The 22,116-nt window shown below is 41.2% G+C and overlaps 1 protein-coding gene across 8 annotated transcripts in view; it reads right to left on the reverse strand.

Annotated features, from left to right (window-relative positions):
- Positions 1-22,116, reverse strand: part of sdt (stardust) — a 660,846-nt gene that overhangs the window by 21,392 nt on the left and 617,338 nt on the right. For all 8 annotated transcript variants that reach the window (XM_070087045.1, XM_070087047.1, XM_070087048.1 and 5 more), the window contains 3 exons: positions 7,329-7,494; positions 6,564-6,702; positions 3,176-3,316 (listed from right to left, as the gene is read on the reverse strand). In XM_070087045.1, the coding sequence (XP_069943146.1) occupies positions 3,176-3,316; positions 6,564-6,702; positions 7,329-7,494 (446 nt within the window). The remainder of the gene's footprint in view (positions 1-3,175; positions 3,317-6,563; positions 6,703-7,328; positions 7,495-22,116) is intronic.

Here is a 22,116-nt window from a genome sequence, read left to right on the forward strand (position 1 = left end):
AAATGAAGTTCTAAAGAAATAGCTATGAGTTTGGGCGACTGGAACAATGGAATTAGCCGAAAATAGGGCTCAAAGTGGGCGAAATCGCCGATTTGTAAACAGCGCCGAGGTCGCTAACTTCGCGAGAGCATAATTCCGTCAGTTTTCCATCAAATTTCGTTTTTTTTGGTGTCATTACAATCGGGAAAAGATTCTCTATCATTTCATAAGAAAAAATAATTTTTTTTTTTTTTAAATTTTGCGACACCAGGAGACACCTCAGGATTGGGGGTTGCGACAGTCAAAGGGTTAAGGTTAGTTATAAATGGCATGGTGGTACTGACAAGCTGTGTAAATAAGACTTCTAATATAGTTTTTTTTTTTTTTTTAACAAGTCGACCATCTCCCACCGAGGCAGGGTGACCCAAAAAAGAAAGAAAATCCCAAAAAAGAAAATGCTTTCATCATCATTCAACACTTTCACCACACTCACACATTATCACTGTTTTTGCAGAGGTGCTCAGAATACATACACATATAAAGATACACAACATATCCCTCCAAACTGCCAATATCCCAAACCCCTCCTTTAAAGTGCAGGCATTGTACTTCCCATTTCCAGGACTCAAGTCCGACTATATGAAAATAACCGGTTTCCCTGAATCCCTTCACTAAATATTACCCTGCTCACACTCCAACAGATCGTCAGGTCCCACGTATCATTCGTCTCCATTCACTCCTATCTAACACGCTCACTCATGCTTGCTGGAAGTCCAAGCCCCTCGCCCACAAAACCTCCTTTACCCCCTCTCTCCAACCCTTTCGAGGACGGCCCCTACCCCTCCTTCCTTCCCCTATAGATTTATATGCTTTCCATGTCATTCTACTTTGATCCATTCTCTCTATATGACCAAACCACCTCAACAACCCCTCTTCTGCCCTCTGACTAATGATTTTATTAACTCCACACCTTCTCCTAATTTCCACACTTCGAATTTTCTGCATAATATTTACACCAAACACTGCCCTTAGACAGGACATCTCCACTGCCTCCAACTGTCTCCTCGCTGCTGCATTTACCACCCAAGCTTCACATCCATATAAGAGTGTTGGTACCACTATACTTTCATACATTCCCTTCTTTGCCTCCATAGATAGCGTTTTTTGACTACATATATACCTCAACGCACCACTCACCTTTTTTCCCTCATCAATTCTATGATTAACCTCATCCTTCATAAATCCATCCGCCGACACGTCAACTCCCAAGTATCTGAAAACATTCACTTCTTCCATACTCCTCCTCCCCAATTTGAAATCCAATTTTTCTTTATCTAAATCATTTGATACCCTCATCATCTTACTCTTTTCTATGTTCACTTTCAACTTTCTACCTTTACACCCATTCCCAAACTCATCCACTAACCTTTGCAATTTTTCTTTAGAATCTACCATAAGCACAGTATCATCAGCAAAAAGTAACTGTGTCAATTCCCATTTTGAATTTGATTCCCCATAATTTAATCCCACCCCTCTCCCGAACACCCTAGCATTTACTTCTTTTACAACCCCATCTATAAATATATTAAACAACCATGGTGACATTACACATCCCTGTCTAAGACCTACTTTTACCGGGAAGTATTCTCCCTCTCTTCTACACACCCTAACCTGAGCCTCACTATCCTCATAAAAACTCTTAACAGCATTTAGTAACTTACCACCTATTCCATATACGTACTTGCAACATCTGCCACATTGCTCCTTTATCCACTATCATATGCCTTTTCTAAATCCATAAATGCAATAAAAACTTTCCTACCTTTATCTAAATACTGTTCACATATATGCTTCAATGTAAACACTTGATCTACACATCCCCTACCCACTCTGAAGCCTCCCTACTCATCCGCAATCCTACATTCTGTCTTACCTCTAATTCTTTCAATGATAACCCTACCGTATACTTTTCCTGGTATACTCAGTAAACTTATTCCTCTATAATTTTTACAATCTCTTTTGTCCCCTTTCCCTTTATATAAAGGGATTATACATGCTCTCTGCCAATCCCTAAGTACCTTCCCCTCTTTCATACATTTATTAAACAAAAGTACCAACCACTCCAACACTATATCCCCCCTTGCTTTTAACATTTCTGTCATGATCCCATCAGTTCCAGCTGCTTTACCCCCTTTCATTCTATGTAATGCCTCATATAATAAAGGAAATATTTTGCCCAAATGGCTTCAGCTGCCCTAATCAACAGTCCTACTGTCTGCCATCTTTAAAAATCTTTTTTTTTTTTTTCAACAAGTTGGCCGTCTCCCACCAAGACAGGGTGACCCAAAAAAGAAAGAAAATCCCCAAAAAGAAAATGCTTTCATCATCATTCACCACACTCACACATAATCACTGTTTTTGCAGAGGTGCTCAGAATACAACAGTTTAGAAGCATATACAACATATCCCTCCAATTAAGAAATCACTATTACTTGCTTTCTATAATAATCTAAAAATAGTTTTAGCTAATGAAGCCACTCATGACTTAATGTTTCCTTTATTTAATGTCCTCAACTGTACAAAATTTTTTCACTATTAAGGCTTGTCAATTTTGTATTCCTTGATAGACTGTTGTTTCATACTGATATTTCCAAGGATGAAATAAGCATGTAGGACTTGTAATGTATTTCATGTTGAATTTATTTATTTTTAATTTGTGGTCACTTTCCAACACCAGCTCTGAAATAGTCTATTCTAATTTGTTTTTTCCACTGTATTTTGTAGCCCAGGGCCAGAATTACTGATATGTATACACATCTTAATATTCCACATCTTATTAAAATAAAACAATTATTTGCCAGATAATAAATCAAAATTACATATCTATGAAGAATTTCTAATTCAGATATGATCACATGTTGATGTGGGAAACTAAGTTTACCGATTATCTGGGTTTCTGATTATCGACATAAAAGAAAAACTGATGTGGAAATAAGACTTAATTACATTTCAATAAATAATTATTAATATCAGACATGCATTATTCACCTATCTAAATAATGAAATGCAAGAAGTTAGAGCAACTTTCAACTTCTTTGCATCAAACCTGATCACCTCCAACACCACTTACAAGTTTAGTGCTTTCCCATTAATCGAATATGACAAATTAAAATCAAATATTTAATAAAACACTCACTGCTGCTGAAAGGTTTTTGAAGGAATAAGGCCTGCAAGTGTTTGGTCTTCCTCCCCATCCCGGTAGGCCTGCCACCAGTTAGGGTCGGACTGGGAGATAACATGAAGAATGTCGCCTTTTTGGAAGCTCATACCTAATTCTCTGAAAGAATTTAAACCATGTTTTTAACTTCAATATAAACTTTTTGGAAGAAAATTAAGTAGTGCTAATGAGGCTCTGAGACAATTCAATGAAGGGACTATTAACATTAAAACACATGAGCAATAGCATTATGATAAAATATACAAGACACCAGAAACTTAAGTTTCACACACACACACTCACACACACACACACACACACACACACACACACACACACACACACACACACACACACACACACACACACTCACACACACACACACTCACACACACACACACTCACACACACACACACACACTCACACACACACACACACTCACACTCTCTCTCAATCAATTTGTAACTCTAATAATGACTTGAATGATTAGTTTCTGTCACTGCATGCACCACACCTAATATCGATGAATAAATATAATACTTATGATTGTGGGATACAGCTGGTTTGTTGAAACCGAAGAAGATTGTTAAAGAGCATATATCATGTGGTTCCTCAACTTTCAAGAGCCAAAATACTGATCATAAAATTTCAAAAGAACCATTATGTGATAGACTGAACAAGAGTGATTATCAACATATCAAAGTTAGCTCAAAACAACCAATTTGGCTTCTGATCTAAATGAACTATTTAATTTTGTTGGCTAGTGCAATCAGTGCTGATGATACCGGATACAAGAATTCTTCCTCCTTAAACTGTGCATGTTGTAAGAGGCAACTGAAATGCCGGGAGAAAGAGGAATGATACAGGCAAAGATTTTGATTCACACACTGAGTCTGGGTTCGATTCCCAGCAAGAGTGGAAACACTGGGCGTGTTTCCTAACACTTGTTGTCCATGTTCATCCATCAGCAAACTGGTGTGGGTCATATCTTGGGACAAAAATTGACCTAATTTGCCTGAAATGCTCTACATAACAAGGGGCTTTCTATATAGTAGCATGTCACTGATGTCAGCTAGACCTGTATACCTTGTACATGTCTCTCTCTTTCAACACACCGGCCGTATCCCACCGAGGCGGGGTGGCCCAAAAGGAAAAACGAAAGCTTCTCCTTTTACATTTAGTAATATATACAGGAGAAGGGGTTACTAGCCCCTTGCAACACGCATGGCTTACGGAGGAAGAATTTTGTTCCACTTCCCCATGGAGAGAACAGGAAATAAACAAGAACAAGAACTAGTAAGAAAATAGAAGAAAACCCAGAGGGGTGTGTACATATATATATGCTTGTACATGTATGTGTAGTGTGACCTAAGTGTAAGAAGTAGTAGCAAGACGTACTTGAAATCTTGCATGTTTACAAGACAGAAAAATGGACACCAGCAATCCTACCATCATGTAAAACAATTACAGGCTTTCGTTTTACACTCACTTGGCAGGATGGTAGTACCTCCCTGGGCGGTTGCTGTCTACCAACCTACTACCTAGGATTGTACATGTACTTGTAGAAAATAAAGATTATTATTCTGTGTAAGTTATTTTTTTTTTTCTTCAACAAACCGGCCGTATCCAACCAAGGCAGGGTGGCCCAAAAAGAAAAACAAAAGTTTCTCTTTTTAAATTTAGTAATTTATACAGGAGAAGGGATTACTAGCCCCTTCCTCCTGGCATTTTAGTCGCCTCTTACAACACGCATAGCTTGAACATCAAAATGGTATAAAATACCGAGAGGTTGGTAGGTAAGACACAAAGGCAACAGTTAGGCAACTTTATTCCGAAACGTTTCGCCTACATAGTAGGCTTCTTCAGTCGAATACAGAAAGTAGGCAGGAACAGTAAAGATGTGAAGACAATGTAATCAGTCCATCACCCTTGAAGTCGTAGAATTTGAGGTTGTCAGTCCCTCAGCCTGGAGAAGTTCAGTTCCATAGTCAGGAACTATCTGAAGATCAAGCGACAGTGCGGAGACTTAAATACTGTCGGAAGGAGAGGTGCAGAGTAGTAGTGAGAATGTAGCCACTGAGAGGTCATGTCCTCAGATCCAACATTTCTCACTTGAAAAACTTGTCCAAGGTGTTTTCTGTACCAAGAGGCCATGTGTTGCAGTGTCTGACAAGATGAACATCAAGGGTGATGGACTGATTACATCATCTTCACATCTCTACTGTTCCTGCCTACTTTCTTTATTCGACTGAAGAAGCCTACTGTGTAGGCGAAACGTTTCGGAATAAAGTTGCCTAACTGTTGCCTTTGTGTCTTACCTACCAACCTGTCAGTATTTTATACCATTTTGATGTTCATCTTGTCAGACACTGCAACGCATGGCCTCTTGGTACAGAAAACACCTTGGACAAGTTTTTCAAGTGAGAAATGTTGGATCTGAGAAGGACATGACCTCTCAGTGGCTACATTCTCACTACTACTACTACTATGCACCTCTCCTTCCGACAGTATTTAAGTCTCCGCACTGTCGCTTGATCTTCAGATAGTTCCTGACTATGGAACTGAACTTCTCCAGGCTGAGGGACTGGCAACCTCAAATTCTACGACTTCAAGAGTGATGGACTGATTACATCGTCTTCACATCTCTACTGTTCCTGCCTACTTTCTGTATTCGACTGAAGAAGCCTACTGTGTAGGCGAAACGTTTCGGAATAAAGTTGCCTAACTGTTGCCTTTGTGTCTTACCTACCAACGCATAGCTTACGGAGGAAGAATTCTGTCCCACTCCCCATAGAGATAAGAGGAAATAAACAAGAACAAGAACTAGTAAGAAAACAGAAGAAAACCCAGAGGGGTGTGTGTATATATATGCTTGTACATGTATGTGTAGTGTGACCTAAGTGTAAGTAGAGGTAGCAAGGCGTACCTGAAACCTTGCATGTTTATGAGACAGAAAAATGGACACCAGCAATCCTACCATCATGTAAAACAATTACAGGCTTTCGTTTTACACTCACTTGGCAGGACGGCAGTACCTCCCTGGGCGGTTGCTGTCTACCAACCTACTACCTAAGATTGTACATGTACTTGTAGAAAATAAAGATTATTATTCTGTATAAATTACTAAATTTAAGAAGAAAAACTTTCGTTTTTCTTTTTGGGTCATCCTGCCTCAGTGGGATACAACTGGTGTGTTGAAAAAGAAAAGAAAAAGATTCCAGATATGTATTACACTTTTCTGCGTAACAATTTTAATGGAAATCAGGATGTCATGTTTTTTTTCATGTTGGCATTAACTGATGTTGAATAAAATATAAATAAGTGGACAGGATGAGCTAACTTAGCTGTTTTGTATATAATACTAACCTGCATGGTATATACAAATCCTCTTCAGGATCATAGTCAAAGTGGGCTTTGACTTGTATTGTCTGAGCAATTGGTGGTCGAGAAGTTGGAGGAGGATGTCCACTTGGGATGATGATGAAGGTTAAAGTTCCAGTCATGCCTATCACAGTAAAGTATAAAATTTGTAGTTAGTGATTGATAATGCATTTTGCAATCAACAGTTTCAGAGCAAATTTATCACTAAATCAACAAATTTCACAGGTTGTGCATAACATACAAGATACTTGAGATAAGTAATCACCTATATCTTCTTCATATTATACAATATAAATGATTTATAAAATGGACAGGATTCGAATCCATGGCTAGGCAGTGCTCTAACTACTGCATCATGGTGGCTTGCTATGGGTTTAAATTCTGTCTATGTTTTGTGAGTTATTTACAATCATGTAATTATGAGTTTGAGTCACATACAAATGGCTTGGAAACAAGATTAATGTTAAAAACTTCAAAAACTGCTAATAAATTCCTTTGCTTTCAACAGTGAAAAACACAAATTTAAAATGTTTGTAAAAATCACAAAGCTAAGTATACAGGAGGACCCTGGAGAGGTTATTGGTACTGACTCAGGAAATATAATAACTGGTCTTGAGTAAAGTCTAGCAGTACTAGCAGTAGTACCTTCCTTATCCCTCTCCCTGTCTACCCACAACCTTTTTCACTAAGCAGTCCTACCCAAATATTACCAATGATCTTATGTCCTAACAAAAACAAAACAGTACTTACCAGCCAGCATATCACAAATGTCATTGACTGACTTTCCTCTCACTTCCACACCATTAACTTCTAAAATTTCATCACCCTCATGGAGGAGACCAGACTTCTCAGCAGCACCACCTTTCACGATGCGGCCAATGATCACTGAATCACCTTCGTTTCGAATTGTAGCACCCTACAAAGTATCAGTGTATTACAGAATTCTGCTGGAGGATGCCTGTGAGTCCAGTACTTAAAAAAGATACGAATAGCAACAGACTATTATTACCACGTTTCACCTATGTAAGGCTTTACCAAGTAGGTACTTGAAAAAGCCTCTTGCAGGTGATGCTGTGTTGGTAGAAATACAAATGATCTCAATTTTAAATCAAATGATCTCGAAACTGCATTTTTAGGAAAAAATTAAGCAAAATCATAATATTTTATATGATTTTTTTACAATTCTTATGTTCTTGTTTAAATAAATGGTCTCCTTTTGCTATACATTATTATTATTATTGTTATTATACATACCCTTTTTAACAAATTTAAGCACCCTAAAAAGTACCATTTCATTATAGTACCCTATACATCACTATATTCATAATCAAATGTTTTATTTTTTTAACCATACCCCCGGCCGGGATTGAACCCGCGGTCATAGAGTCTCATTACGATTTCTTGAGTCAAGTTTTATTTTTTATTATCACACTGGCCGATTCCCACCAAGGCAGGGTGGCCCGAAAAAGAAAAACTTTCACCATCATTCACTCCATCACTGTCTTGCCAGAAGGGTGCTTTACACTACAGTTTTTAAACTGCAACATTAACACCCCTCCTTCAGAGTGCAGGCACTGTACTTCCCATCTCCAGGACTCAAGTCCGGCCTGCCGGTTTCCCTGAACCCCTTCATAAATGTTACTTTGCTCACACTCCAACAGCACGTCAAGTATTAAAAACCATTTGTCTCCATTCACTCCTATCAAACACGCTCACGCATGCCTGCTGGAAGTCCAAGCCCCTCGCACACAAAACCTCCTTTACCCCCTCCCTCCAACCTTTCCTAGGCCGACCCCTACCCCGCCTTCCTTCCACTACAGACTGATACACTCTTGAAGTCATTCTGTTTCGCTCCATTCTCTCTACATGTCCGAACCACCTAAACAACCCTTCCTCAGCCCTCTGGACAACAGTTTTGGTAATCCCGCACCTCCTCCTAACTTCCAAACTACGAATTCTCTGCATTATATTCACACCACACATTGCCCTCAGACATGACATCTCCACTGCCCCCAGCCTTCTCCTCGCTGCAACATTCATCACCCATGCTTCACACCCATATAAGAGCGTTGGTAAAACTATACTCTCATACATTCCCCTCTTTGCCTCCAAGGACAAAGTTCTTTGTCTCCACAGACTCCTAAGTGCACCACTCACCCTTTTCCCCTCATCAATTCTATGATTCACTTCATCTTTCATAGACCCATCTGCTGACACGTCCACTCCCAAATACGTATCTGAATACATTCACCTCCTCCATACTCTCTCCCTCCAATCTGATATCCAATCTTTCATCACCTAATCTTTTTGTTATCCTCATAACCTTACTCTTTCCTGTATTCACTTTTAATTTTCTTCTTTTGCACACCCTACCAAATTCATCCACCAATCTCTGCAACTTCTCTTCAGAATCTCCCAAGAGCACAGTGTCATCAGCAAAGAGCAACTGTGACAATTCCCACTTTGTGTGTGATTCTTTATCTTTTAACTCCACGCCTCTTGCCAAGACCCTCGCATTCACTTCTCTTACAACCCCATCCATAAATATATTAAACAACCACGGTGACATCACACATCCTTGTCTAAGGCCTACTTTTACTGGGAAATAATTTCCCTCTTTCCTACGTACTCTAACTTGAGCCTCACTATCCTCGTAAAAACTCTTCACTGCTTTCAGTAACCTACCTCCTACACCATACACCTGCAACATCTGCCACATTGCCCCCCTATCCACCCTGTCATACGCCTTTTCCAAATCCATAAATACCACAAAGACCTCTTTAGCCTTATCTAAATACTGTTCACTTATATGTTTCACTGTAAACACCTGGTCCACACACCCCCTACCTTTCCTAAAGCCTCCTTGTTCATCTGCTATCCTATTCTCCGTCTTACTCTTAATTCTTTCAATAATAACTCTACCATACACTTTACCAGGTATACTCAACAGACTTATCCCCCTATAATTTTTGCACTCTCTTTTATCCCCTTTGCCTTTATACAAAGGAACTATGCATGCTCTCTGCCAATCCCTAGGTACCTTACCCTCTTCCACACATTTATTAAATAATTGCACCAACCACTCCAAAACTATATCCCCACCTGCTTTTAACATTTCTATCTTTATCCCATCAATCCCGGCTGCCTTACCCCCTTTCATTTTACCTACTGCCTCACGAACTTCCTCCACACTCACAACTGGCTCTTCCTCACTCCTGCAAGATGTTATTCCTCCTTGCCCTATACACAAAATCACAGCTTCCCTATCTTCATCAACATTTAACAATTCCTCAAAATATTCCCTCCATCTTCCCAATACCTCTAACTCTCCATCTAATAACTCTCCTCTCCTATTTTTAACTGACAAATCCATTTGTTCTCTAGGCTTCCTTAACTTGTTAATCTCACTTTAAAACTTTTTCTTATTTTCAACAAAATTTGTTGATAACATCTCACCCACTCTCTCATTTGCTCTCTTTTTACATTGCTTCACCACTCTCTTAACCTCTCACTTTTTCTCCATATACTCTTCCCTCCTTGCATCACTTCTACTTTGTAAAAACTTCTCATATGCTAACTTTTTCTCCCTTACTACTCTCTTTACATCATCATTCCACCAATCGCTCCTCTTCCCTCACGCATCCACTTTCCTGTAACCACAAACTTCTGCTGACCACTCTAACACTACATTTTTAAACCTACCCCATACCTCTTCGACCCCATTGCCTATGCTCTCATTTGCCCATCTATCCTCCAATAGCTGTTTATATCTTACCCTAACTGCCTCCTCTTTTAGTTTATAAACCTTCACCTCTCTCTTCCCTGATGCTTCTATTCTCCTTGTATCCCATCTACCTTTTACTCTCAGTGTAGCTACAACTAGAAAGTGATCTGATATATCTGTGGCCCCTCTATAAACATGTACATCCTGAAGTCTACTCAACAGTCTTTTATCTACCAATACATAATCCAACAAACTACTGTCATTTCGCCCTACATCATATCTTGTATACTTATTTATCCTCTTTTTCTTAAAATATGTATTACCTATAACTAAACCCCTTTCTATACAAAGTTCAATCAAAGGGCTCCCATTATCATTTACACCTGGCACCCCAAACTTACCTACCACACCCTCTCTAAAAGTTTCTCCTACTTTAGCATTCAGGTCCCCTACCACAATTACTCTCTCACTTGGTTCAAAGGCTCCTATACATTCACTTAACATCTCCCAAAATCTCTCTCTCTCCTCTACATTCCTCTCTTCTCCAGGTGCATACACGCTTATTATGACCCACTTTTCACATCCAACCTTTACTTTAATCCACATAATTCTTGAATTTACACATTCATATTCTCTTTTTTCCTTCCATAACTGATCATTTAATATTACTGCTACCCCTTCCTTTGCTCTAACTCTCTCAGATACTCCAGATTTAATCCCATTTATTTCCCCCCACTGAAACTCCCCTACCCCCTTCAGCTTTGTTTCACTTAGGGCCAGGACATCCAACTTCTTTTCATTCATAACATCAGCAATCATCTGTTTCTTGTCATCCGCACTACATCCACGCACATTTAAGCATCCCAGTTTTATAAAGTTTTTCTTCTTCTCTTTTTTAGTAAATGTCTACAGGAGAAGGGGTTACTAGCCCATTGCTCCCGGCATTTTAGTCGCCTCATACGACACGCATGGCTTACGGAGGAAAGATTCTTTTCCACTTCCCCATGGACAATAGAAGAAATAAAGAAGAACAAGAGCTATTTAGAAAAAGGAGAAAAACCTAGATGTATGTATATATATATGCATGTGCGTGTCTGTGAAGTGTGACCAAAGTAAGTAGGAGTAGCAAGATATCCCTGTTATCTAGCGTGTTTATGAGACAGAAAAAGAAACCAGCAATCCTACCATCATGCAAAACAGTTACAGGTTTCTGTTTCACAGTCATCTGGCAGGACAGTAGTACTTCCCTGGGTGGTTGCTGTCTACCAACCTACTACCTACAAAATCAAATGTATTTACTCTTATTATTTACAATAATAAAGAAAAAATGCTCTAAATATAAAAATGCTTCCCACAGAAAAGATACAGTATACGAAAACATTCTGAAAAGAAAAAATATATATACAGTGGTCCCTCAATTATCGTCCATAATCCGTTCCTGGAAGTGGGACTATTATCGAAATAGACGATTTTCCCCATAAGAAATAATGTAAATACAATTAATCCGTTCCTGACACCCAGAAGTATTAAAACAAAAAAAATTTTTTACATGAAATATAGATGTAGTACATAAACAATACAATGGCACATGATGAATGAAACATTAACAGCATAACACTTACCTTTATTGGCAATTCTTCTTAGTGTTTGGAATACTGGAGGAGAGACACTGAATTACTGTTTGGAAGGGGAATCCCCTTCCATCAACACCTCAGGTACCAAGTGCTTTTCTGGGGTTACTTCTCTTCTCTGTTTCTTAATGCCACTAGGACCAGCTTGAGAGTCAGTGGAGTCCTGTCTCGCAAAAAAACTGTCCAGAGAGCTCTATTTCTGGCATCTCTTTAAAACTTCCCTAAAATGGGCCAAGACTCTTGTCACTGTACAAGTTGCCGGTATGGCTTGCAACATCCTTCTCAGGGTGATGTTTCTCCATAAACCTTTCCATCCTACCCCACATTTCAAAAATCTCCTTAATTTCTGAAGAAGGCACCTTCTTTCATCTCTCTTCCTCCTCCTCTCCAGCAAGATTCTGAGCTGCGATCTGTTGCTCTTCCTGCTGAAACTCTTGCTCCTTTCATATTGTTCAATGATGCTTTTCTTAAATTCAATCGTATTTCTCACTTCTTTACCAAAGGAGCTTTCTTTGGAGCCATGGTAGCTTATTTAGCACTTGCAAGCACTAAAATGAATGGAATATTATGAAATATTTCGTATGAACACATGAGGGGACCGTCACTTACTGGTAAAGAATGGCACACTGGCTGGGAACGGCTCAGAGCCGCGAGTACGCGTTCAGGACGAAAGACGATTAGCGAGCTAACGGACCATTTGCGAGCCAATGTTTAGACGAAATAACGGGACTATTTCCGAAATGGACGACTTTCAGGCCGGACGATTATTGAGGGACCACTGTGTGTGTGTACTCACCTATTTGTGGTTGCAGGGGTCGAGTCCTAGCTCCTGGCCCCGCCTCTTCACCGGTTGCTACTAGACCCTCTCTCTCCCCGCTCCATGAGCTTTATCAAACCTCGTCTTAAAACTGTGTATGGTTCCTGCCTCCACTACGTCATTTTCTAGGCTATTCCACTGCCTTACAACTCTATGACTGAAGAAATACTTCCTACTATCTCTCTGACTCATTTGTGTCTTCAACTTCCAATTGTGGCCTCTTGTTTCTGTGTCCCCTCCCTGGAACATCCTGTCCTTGTCCACCTTGTCTATTCCACGCAGAATTTTATATGTCGTTATCATGTCTCCCCTGACCCTCCTGTCCTCCAGTGTTGTCAGGCCGATTTCCCTTAATCTTTCTTCATAGGACATTCCCCTTAGCTCTGGAACTAACCTTGTTGCAAACCTTTGTACTTTCTCTAGTTTCTTGACGTGCTTTATCAAGTGCGGGTTCCAAACAGGTGCTGCATACTCCAGTATGGGCCTGACATACACGGTGTACAGTGTCTTGAATGATTCCTTACTAAGGTGTCGGAATGCTGTTCTCAGGTTTGCCAGGCGCCCATATGCTGCAGCAGTTATCTGATTGATGTGTGCTTCCGGAGACATGCTCGGTGTTATACTCACCCCAAGATCTTTCTCCTTGAGTGAGGTTTGCAGTCTTTGGCCACCTAGCCTATACTCTGTCTGTGGTCTTCTGTGCCCTTCCCCTATCTTCATGACTTTGCATTTGGCAGGATTAAATTCGAGAAGCCATTTGCTGGACCAGGTGTCCAGTCTGTCCAGGTCTCTTTGAAGTCCTGCCTGGTCCTCATCAGATTTAATTCTCCTCATTAACTTCACATCATCTGCAAACAGGGACACTTCTGAGTCTAACCCTTCCGTCATGTCGTTCACATATACCAAAAATAGCACTGGTCCTAGGACCGACCCCTGTGGGACCCCGCTCGTCACAGGTGCCCACTGTGATACATCATTACGTACCATGACTCGTTGTTGCCTCCCTGTCAGGTATTCTCTGATCCATTGCAGTGCCCTTCCTGTTATATGCGCCTGATGCTCTAGCTTCTGCACTAATCTCTTGTGAGGAACTGTGTCAAAAGCCTTCTTGCAGTCCAAGAAGATGCAATCAACCCACCCCTCTCTCTCTTGTCTTACTTCTGTTATTTTATCATAAAACTCCAGAAGGTTTGTGACACAGGATTTGCCTTCCGTGAATCCGTGCTGGTTGGCATTTATACTCCTGTTCCGTTCCAGGTGCTCCACCACTCTCCTCCTGATAATCTTCTCCATAATTTTGCATACTATACACGTCAATGACACAGGTCTATAGTTTAGTGCCTCTTTTCTGTCTCCTTTTTTGAAAATGGGAACTACATTTGCCGTCTTCCATACCTCAGGTAGTTGCCCAGTTTCCAGGGATGTGTTGAAGATTGTGGTAAGTGGTACGCACAACATATCTGCTCCCTCTCTAAGGACCCATGGAGAGATGTTGTCCGGTCCCATTGCCTTTGAGGTATCGATGTCCCTTAGCAGTTTCTTCACCTCCTCCTCATCTGTATGTATGTCGTCCAACACTTGTTGGTGTATTCCTTGTTGGTGTCCCCATCTGGTCTGTCCCCCCAGAGTCCTTCCTGTCTCTACTGTAAATACTTCCTTAAATCTCGTGTTGAGCTCCTCACATACCTCTTGATCGTTTCTTGTGAGTTCTCCACCTTCTTTCCTCAGCCTTATCACCTGGTCCTTGACTGTTGTCTTCCTCCTAATGTGGCTATACAGCAGTTTCGGGTCAGATTTGACTTTCGATGCTATGTCGTTTTCATACTGTCGCTGGGCCTCCCTCCTTATCTGCGCATACTCGTTTCTGGCTCTTCTACTAATCTCCTTGTTTTCCTGGGTCCTATGCCTCCTGTACCTTTTCCATTCTCTGTTGCACTTAGTTTTTGCATCCCTACACCTTCGGGTAAACCAAGGACTCGTTTTGGTCTTCCTATTATTTCTGTTTCCCTTGGGAACAAAACTTTCCTCTGCCTCCTTGCACTTTGTTGCCACATATTCCATCATCTCGTTTACTGATTTTCCTACCATTTCTCTGTCCCACTGAACCTCCTGCAGGAAGTTTCTCATACCTGTGTAGTCCCCCCTTTTATAGTTTGGCCTGTCCCCTTCAGTTCCTGTTACCTTCTCCACTTGTAACTCTACTATATAGTCAAAACTCAGAACCACATGATCGCTAGCTCCAAGGGGCCTCTCGTAAGTGATGTCCTCGATGTCTGAACTGCTCAGGGTGAACACAAGATCCAGTCTTGCTGGCTCATCCTCCCCTCTCTCTCTGGTTGTGTCCCTGACATGTTGATGCATGAGGTTTTCAAGTACCACATCCAACATCTTGGCTCTCCATGTTTCGGGACCCCCATGTGGCTCCAGGTTTTCCCAGTCGATCTCCCTGTGGTTGAAATCGCCCATTACCAGTAACTTTGCTCTGCTCGAGTGAGCTCTTCTTGCCACCTCAGCCAGTGTGTCCACCATCACCCTGTTGTTTTCTTCGTACTCCTCTCTTGGCCTCCTGCAGTTCTGTGGTGGGTTATACATCACTCCAATGACTACTTTATGTTCTCCGGACTGAATTGTACCTACAATGTAGTCTCTTTCTCCAATCATGTCCATGCCTTCCATTTCCTCAAATCCCCATTGGTGTTTTATGAGCAGTGCAACCCCTCCTCCCCCTCTACTCCTTCTATCTTTCCTCAGGATCTGATATCCTGTTGGGAAGATTGTGTCTGTTATTGTCTCAGCGAGTTTTGTTTCTGTGACTGCTATGATGTCTGGGGATTTTTCACTGATTCTTTCATTCCACTCCTCATGTTTATTCATTATTCCATCCGCGTTTGTGTACCAAACCTTTAGTTTCTTTTCTATCATTGTGGTCATGCAAGTATATTGGGGTTGGGGGAGCGAGAGCCTTGGTGGGGGCCTATATGGGGCTGTGGTGTAGGTGGGGTATGTGTTGATGGGGGTGGGGTCAGAATGCCCATAAGGGACAGCTGTTGGGGTGAGGTTTGTGATATGGGGGTTGGTGGCAGAGGGAACAGTGAGTGGGTTGTAGTATAAGTTGCTCAGTTGCGTTGGGAATGTTGCGGGTGGGGTCTTTTGGTGGGAGATTCTGTGGGGTGTGTTTGCCCTTCCTCCTGTGTCTGGGTCCTGCTCATTTTCATTGCTTCTCGTTCCTCCTTGCGTCTCTGTACCCTCTCTTTCAGTGTAGTCCTTTCTTCTTGTGTTCTGTCGTGGTCGAGGTATACTCTCTGGTACCCCTCTTTGTCCCTCAGTCTTGCTTTCTCTTGCAGAATCCTGATTCGAACTGATTCTTCCTTGAAAGTTACTCTGACAGGCCGTATCCTTCCACTCGCAAACCACCCAATTCTCTGAAAATTTGTCACCTGGGTCATATTGCCCTCCCCTACTGTTTTCATGATGCCTTCAATCATTTTTTTCTCCTCCTGTTTTATTTCTTCAAAGTTGGCCCCCCTTGGCTTCTTGGAGCCCGTACACAAAGACTGACCTCGCCCTTTCCTCCTCCCACTGAGTCTCCATCTGCTTCCTCTGAGGCATTTTATTTCCTTCCATTGACATGTTCTTGCCTTCAGTCCCTGTCATATCTGAAACTTCTATTCTCAGTGGACTGTCTTTCCTGGCCAGCTGTCCCTTGCTACTGCAGTTGGCTGTTAGAATCTCTGCATATAACAAACCTTCATTGTCTTCGGACCTGTCGCTTGATCTTAGTGTGCTCATCGTCTTTTCCCTGGCCCCACGTGGGTCTGATAGGGCCTTCGTGTACGGCATGTCTCCGTTGTTGCTTACCATCCCCTTGTCTGCGCCTGACTTTGAATTTCCATCATTGTCTTCAGACCTGTCGCTTGATCTCAGTGTGCTCATCGTCTTTTCCCTGGCCCCACGTGGGTCTGATAGGGCCTTCGTGTACGGCATGTCTCCGTTGTTGCTTACCATCCCCTTGTCTGCGCCTGACTTTGAATTTCCTGATGTCACATCTGAATTGTCATTTATCTCTCTAATCTGTTTCAGGCTTTGCAGTTTCTCTTCTAAGCACTGTATCCTAGCTTCTGCTGCTAAGACCTGTACTTCCCACTTCCTGCACTCTTCAGCTATCCGCTCCTCCATTTTCTTACCAAGCTTACTATCTTCCTTCCCCACTCTTCCTCCCTTTTTTGGAGCTCTAACTCCCAGTCTTTCCTCCCTGGTTCGTCTACCAGATCTGTGTGTGTGTGTGTGTGTGTGTGTGTGTGTGTGTGTGTGTGTGTGTGTGTGTGTGTGTGTGTGTGTGTGTGTGTGTGTATGTATGTATGTATGTATGTATGTATGTATGTATGTATGTATGTATGTATGTATGCATGCATGCAAGTATATGGAATAGGTGGTAAGTTATTAAATGCTGTAAAGAGTTCTTATGAGGATAGCGAGGCTCAGGTTAGGGTGTGTAGAAGAGAGGGAGAATACTTCCCGGTAAAAGTAGGTCTTAGACAGGGATGTGTAATGTCACCATGGTTGTTTAATATATTTATAGATGGGGTTGTAAAGGAAGTAAATGCTAGGGTGTTCGGGAGAGGGGTGGGATTAAATTTTGGGGAATCAAATTCAAAATGGGAATTGACACAGTTACTTTTTGCTGATGATACTGTGCTTATGGGAGATTCTAAAGAAAAATTGCAAAGGTTAGTGGATGAGTTTGGGAATGTGTGTAAAGGTAGAAAGTTGAAAGTGAACATAGAAAAGAGTAAGGTGATGAGGGTGTCAAATGATTTAGATAAAGAAAAATTGGATATCAAATTGGGGAGGAGGAGTATGGAAGAAGTGAATGTTTTCAGATACTTGGGAGTTGACGTGTCGGCGGATGGATTTATGAAGGATGAGGTTAATCATAGAATTGATGAGGGAAAAAAAGTGAGTGGTGCATTGAGGTATATGTGGAGTCAAAAAACGTTATCTATGGAGGCAAAGAAGGGAATGTATGAAAGTATAGTAGTACCAACACTCTTATATGGGTGTGAAGCTTGGGTGGTAAATGCAGCAGCGAGGAGACGGTTGGAGGCAGTGGAGATGTCCTGTTTAAGGGCAATGTGTGGTGTAAACATTATGCAGAAAATTCGGAGTGTGGAAATTAGGAGAAGGTGTGGAGTTAATAAAAGCATTAGTCAGAGGGCAGAAGAGGGGTTGTTGAGGTGGTTTGGTCATTTAGAGAGAATGGATCAAAGTAGAATGACATGGAAAGCATATAAATCTATAGGGGAAGGAAGGCGGGGTAGGGGTCGTCCTCGAAAGGGTTGGAGAGAGGGGGTAAAGGAGGTTTTGTGGGCAAGGGGCTTGGACTTCCAGCAAGCGTGCGTGAGCATGTTAGATAGGAGTGAATGGAGACGAATGGTACTTGGGACCTGACGATCTGTTGGAGTGTGAGCAGGGTAATATTTAGTGAAGGGATTCAGGGAAACCGGTTATTTTCATATAGTCGGACTTGAGTCCTGGAAATGGGAAGTACAATGCCTGCACTTTAAAGGAGGGGTTTGGGATATTGGCAGTTTGGACGGATATGTTGTGTATCTTTATATGTGTATGCTTCTAGACTGTTGTATTCTGAGCACCTCTGCAAAATCAGTGATAATGTGCGAGTGTGGTGAAAGTGTTGAATGATGATGAAAGTATTTTCTTTTTGGGGATTTTCTTTCTTTTTTTGGGTCACCCTGCCTCGGTGGGAGACGGCCGACTTGTTGGAAAAAAAAAAAATATATATATATATATATATATATATAAATATATATAAATATATATAAATATATATAAATATATAAATATATATATATAAATATATATAAATATATATATATAAATTTTTTTTTTTATATTTTTATTATCACACCGGCCGATTCCCACCAAGGCAGGGTGGCCCGAAAAAGAAAAACTTTCACCATCATTCACTCCATCACTGTCTTGCCAGAAGGGTGCTTTACACTACAGTTTTTAAACTGCAACATTAACACCCCTCCTTCAGAGTGCAGGCACTGTACTTCCCATCTCCAGGACTCAAGTCCGGCCTGCCGGTTTCCCTGAATCCCTTCATAAATGTTACTTTGCTCACACTCCAACAGCACGTCAAGTATTAAAAACCATTTGTCTCCATTCACTCCTATCAAACACGCTCACGCATGCCTGCTGGAAGTCCAAGCCCCTCGCACACAAAACCTCCTTTACCCCCTCCCTCCAACCCTTCCTAGGCCGACCCCTACCCCGCCTTCCTTCCACTACAGACTGATACACTCTTGAAGTCATTCTGTTTCGCTCCATTCTCTCTACATGTCCGAACCACCTCAACAACCCTTCCTCAGCCCTCTGGACAACAGTTTTGGTAATCCCGCACCTCCTCCTAACTTCCAAACTACGAATTCTCTGCATTATATTCACACCACACATTGCCCTCAGACATGACATCTCCACTGCCTCCAGCCTTCTCCTCGCTGCAACATTCATCACCCACGCTTCACACCCATATAAGAGCGTTGGTAAAACTATACTCTCATACATTCCCCTCTTTGCCTCCAAGGACAAAGTTCTTTGTCTCCACAGACTCCTAAGTGCACCACTCACTCTTTTTCCCTCATCAATTCTATGATTCACCTCATCTTTCATAGACCCATCCGCTGACACGTCCACTCCCAAATATCTGAATACGTTCACCTCCTCCATACTCTCTCCCTCCAATCTGATATTCAATCTTTCATCACCTAATCTTTTTGTTATCCTCATAACCTTACTCTTTCCTGTATTCACCTTTAATTTTCTTCTTTTGCACACCCTACCAAATTCATCCACCAATCTCTGCAACTTCTCTTCAGAATCTCCCAAGAGCACAGTGTCATCAGCAAAGAGCAGCTGTGACAACTCCCACTTTGTGTGTGATTCTTTATCTTTTAACTCCACGCCTCTTGCCAAGACCCTCGCATTTACTTCTCTTACAACCCCATCTATAAATATATTAAACAACCACGGTGACATCACACATCCCTGTCTAAGGCCTACTTTTACTGGGAAAAAATTTCCCTCTTTCCTACATACTCTAACTTGAGCCTCACTATCCTCGTAAAAACTCTTCACTGCTTTCAGTAACCTACCTCTTACACCATACACTTGCAACATCTGCCACATTGCCCCCCTATCCACCCTGTCATACGCCTTTTCCAAATCCATAAATGCCACAAAGACCTCTTTAGCCTTATCTAAAGGCTGTGAAACAAAAACTGTGAAACAAAAACCTGTAATTGTTTTGCATGATGGTAGGATTGCTGGTTTCTTTTTCTGTCTCATAAACACGCTAAGATAACAGGGATATCTTGCTACTCCTACTTACACTTTGGTCACACTTCACAGACACGCACATGCATATATATATATACATACATCTAGGTTTTTCTCCTTTTTCTAAATAGCTCTTGTTCTTTTTTATTTCTTCTATTGTCCATGGGGAAGTGGAAAAGAATCTTTCCTCCGTAAGCCATGCGTGTCGTATGAGGCGACTAAAATGCCGGGAGCAATGGGCTAGTAACCCCTTCTCCTGTATACAATTACTAAAAAAGAGAAGAAGAAAAACTTTATAAAACTGGGTTTCTTAAATGTGCGTGGATGTAGTGCGGATGACAAGAAACAGATGATTGCTAATGTTATGAATGAAAAGAAGTTGGATGTCCTGGCCCTAAGCGAAACAAAGCTGAAGGGGGTAGGAGAGTTTCAGTGGGGGGAAATAAATGGGATTAAATCTGGAGTATCTGAGAGAGTTAGAGCAAAGGAAGGGGTAGCAGTAATGTTAAATGATCAGTTATGGAAGGAGAAAAGAGAATATGAATGTGTAAATTCAAGAATTATGTGGATTAAAGTAAAGGTTGGATGCGAGAAGTGGGTCATAATAAGCGTGTATGCACCTGGAGAAGAGAGGAATGCAGAGGAGAGAGAGAGATTTTGGGAGATGTTAAGTGAATGTATAGGAGCCTTTGAACCAAGTGAGAGAGTAATTGTGGTAGGGGACTTGAATGCTAAAGTAGGAGAAACTTTTAGAGAGGGTGTGGTAGGTAAGTTTGGGGTGCCAGGTGTAAATGATAATGGGAGCCCTTTGATTGAACTTTGTATAGAAAGGGGTTTAGTTATAGGTAATACATATTTTAAGAAAAAGAGGATAAATAAGTATACACGATATGATGTAGGGCGAAATGACAGTAGTTTGTTGGATTATGTATTGGTAGATAAAAGACTGTTGAGTAGACTTCAGGATGTACATGTTTATAGAGGGGCCACAGATATATCAGATCACTTTCTAGTTGTAGCTACACTGAGAGTAAAAGGTAGATGGGATACAAGGAGAATAGAAGCATCAGGGAAGAGAGAGGTGAAGGTTTATAAACTAAAAGAGGAGGCAGTTAGGGTAAGATATAAACAGCTATTGGAGGATAGATGGGCTAATGAGAGCATAGGCAATGGGGTCGAAGAGGTATGGGGTAGGTTTAAAAATGTAGTGTTAGAGTGTTCAGCAGAAGTTTGTGGTTACAGGAAAGTGGGTGCAGGAGGGAAGAGGAGCGATTGGTGGAATGATGATGTAAAGAGAGTAGTAAGGGAGAAAAAGTTAGCATATGAGAAGTTTTTACAAAGTAGAAGTGATGCAAGGAGGGAAGAGTATATGGAGAAAAAGAGAGAAGTTAAGAGAGTGGTGAAGCAATGTAAAAAGAGAGCAAATGAGAGAGTGGGTGAGATGTTATCAACAAATTTTGTTGAAAATAAGAAAAAGTTTTGGAGTGAGATTAACAAGTTAAGAAAGCCTAGAGAACAAATGGATTTGTCAGTTAAAAATAGGAGAGGAGAGTTATTAAATGGAGAGTTAGAGGTATTGGGAAGATGGAAGGAATATTTTGAGGAATTGTTAAATGTTGATGAAGATAGGGAAGCTGTGATTTCGTGTATAGGGCAAGGAGGAATAACATCTTGTAGGAGTGAGGAAGAGCCAGTTGTGAGTGTGGGGGAAGTTCGTGAGGCAGTAGGTAAAATGAAAGGGGGTAAGGCAGCCGGGATTGATGGGATAAAGATAGAAATGTTAAAAGCAGGTGGGGATATAGTTTTGGAGTGGTTGGTGCAATTATTTAATAAATGTATGGAAGAGGGTAAGGTACCTAGGGATTGGCAGAGAGCATGCATAGTTCCTTTGTATAAAGGCAAAGGGGATAAAAGAGAGTGCAAAAATTATAGGGGGATAAGTCTGTTGAGTGTACCTGGTAAAGTGTATGGTAGAGTTATAATTGAAAGAATTAAGAGTAAGACGGA

This window comes from Cherax quadricarinatus, chromosome 20, assembly GCF_038502225.1.
Source record: "Cherax quadricarinatus isolate ZL_2023a chromosome 20, ASM3850222v1, whole genome shotgun sequence".
In the NCBI taxonomy this organism is placed as follows: Eukaryota; Metazoa; Arthropoda; class Malacostraca; order Decapoda; family Parastacidae; genus Cherax; species Cherax quadricarinatus.